At 59.5% G+C, this 7,944-nt stretch overlaps 1 protein-coding gene across 1 annotated transcript; it reads left to right on the forward strand.

Annotated features, from left to right (window-relative positions):
* Positions 1–760: 760 nt before the first annotated feature.
* PNMA8B (PNMA family member 8B) lies at positions 761–2,593 on the forward strand. Its single transcript, XM_044760280.2, is given in 7 exon segments — positions 761–1,302; positions 1,304–1,464; positions 1,467–1,699; positions 1,701–1,861; positions 1,863–2,002; positions 2,005–2,037; positions 2,040–2,593. Coding segments are annotated over 7 exon segments (1,824 nt in total).
* Positions 2,594–7,944: the final 5,351 nt, after the last annotated feature.

Below are 7,944 nucleotides of genomic sequence, written 5' to 3' on the forward strand. Positions count from 1 at the left end.
AGGGGGCAGTTACTGAGATGTCATTAAAGTGGCCTCCTGGGGGTCACTATGGTATGATCTTTGCCGTGTCCCAGGGGCTCCTCTGGAAGCCCGAAGCCCCTCCCGTGGGCAGACCTGCCCACTCAGTGCCACCACGGTCCCGCTAGCAGCGGCCACCCAAAGGTCTATGGGACCCACATAGGGGTCGTGTCCCTGCACCAGGCCTGGCCCACTGCACCATCCCCACTCTGCCTCCATCTCACCCGGCCGCCTAGTCCCCTCAGCCCTGCCCGGACATGGACCTGCCGCTTGCACCCCCGCCCAGCCTCAGCTTCACTCCAGACCCCCTTCCCTGGCCCTAAAGGTTAGACTCTCCCTGGACCTGGAGTAACCCCTGGTCCCTCCTGGAGTGCGGCCTGGGCCCCTGCAAATGAGCGAGACCTAGTGCTGCAGGAGGCCTGCCTCCTCCCTGAGTCAGGAGAGAGCCCGGGAACCCACAGGTGCGCATTCCCATTTGCATTAAAACAAATGCTGAGCCCCTGGCAACAGCCTAAAAATGGTTGCCATGGAAACAGAGGTAGCCAATGAGGGGGGAGGGATGCCCGTGCCCAGGAGCCAAAGCTGCCGCCTACTCTGATGTTGGCACAGAGAGACCCCAAGGATGAAGGGGAGGGGGGCGCTCTCATTTGGCCCCAGAGGGAGGGGGAGCAGTGACTTGTCACCCAGGGGATCCCCAGCAGCTCTGGGGAGGGAGCCACTGCTCCTAGAGAGCTCCATCCCGATGGCCTCAGAGCCAGGCCGGTGGCATCCTGGACCTGACACGTACGCCCCCCTGCGGGATCCCCGACAGCCCTGGGAATGGGGCCTGGGGAAGGGCCGCTGCATGAGCCAGCTGGAAGCAGCGGGAGTGTGGAGCCCCGAGTCCTGGCCTCGCCACCTTCACCTGAACTCTGAGCCCTGGGCGCTGCTCCAGCGGGGGATTGGCACCACGCACTGCAGCCCAGGTCCGCCTCTGTCCCCCTCCTGCCCCGCGACCGGCGGCCCTGTGGCCGTGAACCTTTTGTGGGCCTGGTGCCGGGGGCTGGATGGGGACGTGCACAGGGCCCCGCTGGTCACCGGCATCCCAAGGGGGCAGGCTGCCAGTGAGGCTGTCCTGCAGCCGGCCTTCCTGGCCCTGGGCGCGTGCAGGCTGCGGAACACGCGGGCCGTGAGGAACGAGGAGGCCGAGGCCGCCCTGGTGGAGCCCGTGGAGGACGTTAATCGCGCCGCCATCCCCAGGGAGATCCCGGGCCAGGCCGGTGTCTGGAAGGTTCTGTGCAAGGACTGCAGAGGACATGAGAATCCTGAGACAGATGGAACGCCTGCTGCTGGACGCAAGGCCCGCTCAGGCCACAGTGGCTGGGGACACTGGGGACACGTCCATTCCTCGTACTTCGGCGACTGAGGCCCCGGGGTCGGAGCAGGTGGCCTGGAAAGCTGGCTCCCTCCTGGTGCAGCCGGCAAGGCTGGGAGGGGCCATCGGGGCCGCAGAAACAGAGCCAGAGGCAAGAGGTTGACCCCGAAGGGCAAGAAGAGCGGCGGAGCAGGGCAGGCATTTACCTCTGCAAAGAGCAATTCCAAGGACTCTTCCATCGAGAGCCGGGCCATCAAGACGGCAGAGGTGGAGGAGGAGGACTCGGGCGCAGATGACAATGACAATGTGCTGTACCCGATGTTCAGACAGCCAAAAGCAACAAGAAGTTAAGAAGCAGTGGGCCCTCCAGGGCAACAGGGACAAGGCAGAGGGTCCCCTGGAGCTCTTGGCCCTGGTGACAGTGACGGACAGAGCCAAGAAGGAGGAGATGGAGGAAGGGCCCCCAGATTTGGTGAGATTGACACAGAGGCCGGGGGCTGCACCCCGACATGGTGGCTCTCTTGGCCATGAGGGACGGATCTGATGAGATGCCCAAGGGCAGCGATGCATCCAAGGCGGGTCCAGGAACGCAACAACCAGGACACCGAGGGGGTATGGAGAACCCTGCGTTCTGGCCATGGTGGCCGAGAGGAGCGCGTCAGACTCCAAAACCGGGAGGAGACGTTGAAAGTTGCTCCTGCAACAGAGTCACTGGGCTTGAGCGACCAGAAAGACCAAAAAGATGATGCCCTTCCCAAGGGCTCCTCCGACATGGCCAAGGAGGCTTCGGGAACCCACGTGCAGGCGGAGGAGGCAGGCTGCCGGGTGGATGCCATGGTCCTGAGGAAGGCCGAGGGCGGCGGGAAGCTTCTGGAAGGTATTTCCACCTTGGCTGAGCCTGAGAAGGCCTTCAAGAGGAAGAAGCTCGTGGGGGCAGGAGGCCGCTTCCCCAGTGCCGCTGGGGACACGGAGGCAGCCAACCCCTGCGCCTCCTGGGTAATCCCCCCGCCAGCCCTCCAGGGAGCCTCCCGCTTATCCGTGCTCCGTGCACCGCTGCGCCCTTCACTGGGCTCGCCTGCACATTCGAGTCCCTCCACTGCAGGTGGCGCGCGGTCCCGATGGAAGAAGGAGCGAGAAACGCGCCCCCCCGGAGGCAGCAGCCCCAGTGATGGGACGGTGTCTCAGGGTCCCCAGAGGGCTGGGCTTTGGGCCCCGGGTTAGCACAAGGGGGAGAGTGTCCACGGACGTCGGGCGCCTGGGAGCCCAGCGGGGCCAGTGAGTTCTTCCTCGTTCTCCATATTCCCTCCCCTTCATCGTTCCAGACACGTGCTTCCGGTCAGCGTCTGTAGGTCACTGCCCCGCTCCCCCACAATCTGACGGGCCCTGGGGTCTGTGATGGAGGCTCGGCCACCTGGCCCTGCAGGGGATGTTGGAGTGTCGCTGAGCTCTGAAGGCTGCACCTGCTTTCCTGGAGGAGGAGATGATTCCAGAAAGACAAGTCTGTGAGGGAGAGGGGGCTGCTTCAAGGGGAGGGGAGAGGAGAGGTGGAGGAGGGGTAGAGGGGGACCGGGGCCCAGGAGCAGGGAGGGGGAGGAGAAAGGGGAGGACGAGGCTGCCCGGCTCTCCTCAGGTGCAGCTGGTGCTAGTGAGCCAGCTCCTCAGGCCAAGGCCACCTGCTGGTGTCCACTGGCTCAAGCTGCCACTCAGATGGCAGTGTTTTCCAAAAATCCGAGTGATCTGCCAACATTTTCAACTCGGGGCAGTTCACACCCAGAGTTCTGGCTTCTCTCTGCAGGGCCGGGCAGCGCCCCTCCCGCACGCAGGCCTGTGGCTCCCCCTCGGTTGTCCCACCAGCTGTCCCCCCACCATGGGCTGACCAGCCCCTCCGCGCTGGCCTTGCGGCCCCTGACTTAACACCATAAGGGTCCCCGGTTCACCCTCTGAGTGAGCCAAACGTCAGAGAGGGCCCTGAGGGCAGGGCTGCTGCAGGCAGTGTGGGGGCTGCCCAGGTCTGTCTTTAGAGGACAGGAAATGTCCCCGGAGGGACCCACAGCCCAGCCCTCGAGTCCCCCACCCTGGTAACCTGTCCCGGCGCTGTCAGTGGGTGGGGGCTTAGCACCCACTGGCCCCAGTGCGGACGCTTCCGTGTCCTGTCCATGTCCGGGTGGGGTCGTGGGCATGGGTCCTCTCCGCCGAACGCCATGTTTTCCCCAAACAGCCACCTCATCTGGAAGCCCCCCAAGTCCTCTCGTCCTGGGGCTGTGTGTCTGCGTCCAAGTCCCCATCCCGAAGGTGACGGCCCATTGTACCAGGAGGGCCGCTCTGCACATCTCAGGAAGGCCCAGGGCCTGGGCGTGTCCTGATGGCCCCACTGGATGTCCAGGTCCCCCCTTGGGACTCGGGTGCAGAGCAGACATGGGAGCTGCTGCAGGCCGTGCTCGGAGGGGCCCCTTCCCGGCTTCGGGGACCTCCCTGGGACAGGGAAGAGCTCCTGGGAGCAGGCCAGGGTGGACCTGGGCTGGGGAGGACGCCGCCTCCTCCCTGGGGCTGACGGGCCTCCGGAGCCACCCCAAGGTGGGGAGGGCCCGCGTGTGACTTCCCCCCGTGATGTAGGCTCCTGGCCTGTGCACGAGTGTCACCTGGGGCCTTCAGTAAAGCAAATTAAGCATCCAGCCTGGTCTCTCTGGGCAGTGGGGGAGGGGAGTGTCCGAGAGTGGGCCACAGATGTCCCACCTGTCATGGTGATGTTCATCCAGGACACCGTGGGACAGCCCTGTCACTGAGTCACACCTGGTGTCCTTTACTGCTTCAGTGTCCGTGCCCCCCACCCGGGCCCTCAGCCCCCACCCCAGCATCATCTCCCCAGCGCAAGCCTCGGCCCAGCCGAGCCCTCTCAGGCCCAGAGCAGCAGCGTCTTCGCAATTTGGGACCAGGAATACCCTGCAGTCAAGACGGATCGGCCGCCTGGATCCCTGCTCCCTGCTCTAGCGGGCGTTTCAGCCCGCACTCCTCCGACGGACGGTCGGGTCCCGGGCGTACTGGTTTTCAATATTTTAATGTCACTTCCGCCTCCGGCCATCTTCCCCAGAAGAAGCAGAGTTAGCAGAAGGAGCCACGAGAGATCCCGGTGGACATGGGCCTCCTCGGCTTGGAGGTGTGCCCGCTGACACTCGGGTACGTAAGTAACTAATCGAGTCGCCTGAACTGGGGCAGGTGAGGGGGTTGGCGGGACAGGAAACATTTCTGTTTACTCCAGTCATGCACCTCTTCCTTTCCCATCCCTCAGTGACATCCCAGGCTCAGCCCAATCATGTTTGAAGAGCAAAAGAAAGTCCGTCCAACATTGTGTAAAACTCCGTCCCCAGCTCTGGCCCTGGGACTCGGAATAACGTTTCTCTGAGGGGTCTGGTCAACGTCATGGTCGTGGGTTGGATTTGTAGCTTCTCCAGCCGCCACTGACTCCAGCTGGGCGTCCAGTTGCTGACAGTCTCATGAAGGGCAGGTGGGAAATCTTTGGGGGTGATTAGAGATCAAGGGGAAAATAATGACACGAGCTAAAGGACTGAGGATGGCAGATCGTCTATCCCCAAGGAGGATAATCGACTTAACTTTTGCTCCCGAGACACGAAAGTAACAGAGCATATTGCCCAGGAACTGGGGCGGGACACCCTAATGAGTGTGAATGCATCACACATGACTAGGTTGGAAACTGCCCTGAAACCCAGCAGCTTAAAACAAGAAACAGGGACCAGCCCAGTGGCGCAGTGGTTAAGTGCGCACGTTCCGCTTCTTGGTGGCCTGGGGTTCACCGGTTCGGATCCCGGGTGCAGACATGGCACCACTTGGCAAGCCGTGCTGTGGTAGGCGTCCCACCTATAAAGTAGAGGAAGATGGGCACAGATGTTAGCTCAGGGCCAGGCTTCCTCAGCAAAAAGAGGAGGATTGGTGGCGGATGTTAGCTCAGGGCTAATATTCCTCAAAAAAAAAAAAAAAAAAAACCACCAACAAACAGTTATTATCTCAGTTTCTGAGGGTCAGGAATTGGGGAGCAGCTTAGCTGGGTGGTTCTGGCTCCAGGTCTCTCTTAAGGTCACAGCCTGATGTCAGCTGGGGCTGCTGTCATCAGAAGACTTATCAGGGGCGGAGGGCATGTTTCCAAGATGGCTGATTCCAATGGCTGTTGGCTGGAGGCCTCAGGTGGTCACCACGTGGGCCTCCCCACATGGCTGCTTGAATGTCCTCACAACACGGCAGCCAGCTTCCCCCAAGAGCGAGTGATCGCAGAGAGAGAGAGAGAGCAAGGGGGCCACGATGCCTTATATGACCTAGTCTCAGAAATCACACACTGCCCCTTCTGCCATATTCCATTTGTTAGAAGCGAGTCTGGGGCCGGCCTGGTGGCACAGCAGTTAAGTTCACACGTTCTGCTTCGGCGGCCCGGGGTCGCCGGTTCGGATCCCAGGTGCAGACATGGCACCGCTCATCAAGCCACGCTGTGGTAGGCGTCCCACATATAAAGTAGAAGAAGATGGGCACTTATGTTAGCTCAGGGCCAGTCTTCCTCAGCAAGAAGAGGAGGATTGGCAGCAGTTAGCTCAGGGCTAATCTTCCTCAAAAAAAAAAAAAAAAAGAAGTGCGTCTAAGTCCAGACCTCACTCAAGGGGAACAGAATGAAGCTCCACCTCTTGAAGGGAGAGCATCAAACAATTTGTAGACACGTTGTAAAACCACCGCAGAGATCTTTATCACCTCCTGGCTCAGTGTCTGCCAAACTCATAAAAATTAAAACCACCCATGCGTAGGCAACATGATAGTGGATTTTCTCCATTCTCCACCCCCGTGTGGAGAATTACACGCTCACACGTGTAAGGATTTGGCTGGAGGCTAAGAGGTAAAATGTATGTAATGGACCCAAGGGCAAATTCCTTCTTTTCTGAACAGCACCTTCTGGCTGCACAGGAATCTATAGTTTCTATCCTGTCTAGATCCAGGGGACAGTGAGACAGTGAAATTACAGCAGACATTCATTACAGGGCAAAAAAGAAACCCAGTGCGTCATTGGGAAGATTTTCAGAAACAAGTCACAGAATATCCAGCTAATAGTGGCCTAAACACAGGAAGAAGTCAAGCATTGGGAGTTGCTGGGGTTGATTTAGCGGCACAACAATGTCCATTTCAGAGTCTGCCTTTTTCCTGGCCTCTCCTCATAGTCACAAGCTGGCTGCAGCAGCTCCAGACATCACGTTCACACACCACGTTCAAAGACAGGGAAGCAGGGGAAAGGAGAAAACAGGAAATTTCTCCTCCTTAAGGGTGGGAACGTTTTTCCCAGAAGCCCCCAGCAGATCTCCTTTTATGTCTCTTTGGCCAGTACTGGGTCACACGGATACCCCCTGAACTAAGGGTGGGGCTGCTTAAGATCAGGGAAGCTCTGTCTGATACCTGAACAAAATCCAGGTTCTGTTAGGAAGAAAGAGGGGCAGGGGGTAACTTTGTGGGTCAGCAGTAAACAGTATTTCATACACATTCTGGCCATCCATTGCTGTATAACAAAACACCCCAAAACTGAGTGCCTTAAATCAACATTTATGTTGTACACAAATGTAATTGGGGCAGCGCTCGACAAGATGGCTCATCTCTTCTCCATGGGGCATCGGCTGGGCGTGACCCCACAGAGAGCTGGGAATGCTTTTCTAAGATGCCTCCTCCCACGGCTGGCAGGTTGGCACCGGCTGTCACCAGGGGAACCCTTCCTAACGACACACAGGCTGCAGAATGGGCCACACCAGCGCGTCCCACGCCTGATCTCCTGGAACCCGTGCAGCACCCCTACAACAGAGCGACTGCGATCCCCGTTTTATTGAGGTTCAGGGAAGTTTAAAGGCTTCCCCAACATCACAGAATAGCTGAGTGTGGGATTTGAACCCGAATCTACTGGGTTTCAAAGCCTTACCCCTTAAGCCCAGCAATTCCCATCCCTCTGGGTGCAGCCTCCTCTCCCCGCCCTTCCGGAAAGCCCGCTGCCACGAAAGTGGGTGAATGCGGTTGCTATAGAAACAGCTCTGAGTCCGCTCTGGTTTATCAACTCGAGCGCCTCCCTCGCCGACTTGCAGACTGGGTGAGCGACGAGTGGCTTGCCACCTGCTGAGACACGGTGGGGTGTGGGGCAGCTTCCGGATCCCCACTCGCTGCCCACCTGGAGAGCTGTGACTGTGGGTGTCACTGGGAGCCACAACAAAGGTTTATTTCTCACGCGTGTTATGACACGTCAGTGCAGTGGGTGCGGCTCTTCCTCAGTCTAGAAGCCAAAGGGGCAGCCCCCATTTGGGTGTGTTCTTCTGGTGGTGGCAGGACGGTGGCCAAACCTCCAAGCAGCTGTCACAGTTTCTGCTCGCACAGGGCACTCAGCGTGTCCCTTCACACAACGTGGACCAAGGCAAGTCACAGGCCACCTTGATATCTCTGGGGTGGAGGCGCATACGTCCCCTGCGGGAGGCACCTCCTGCTACACGGCGACAGTCAGGTCAGTACCTCCTTATATGAGGGGTGAATGGGAAGGCAGACCACCCACA

The sequence above is a fragment of the Equus asinus genome, chromosome 26 (assembly GCF_041296235.1).
Source record: "Equus asinus isolate D_3611 breed Donkey chromosome 26, EquAss-T2T_v2, whole genome shotgun sequence".
In the NCBI taxonomy this organism is placed as follows: domain Eukaryota; kingdom Metazoa; phylum Chordata; class Mammalia; order Perissodactyla; family Equidae; genus Equus; species Equus asinus.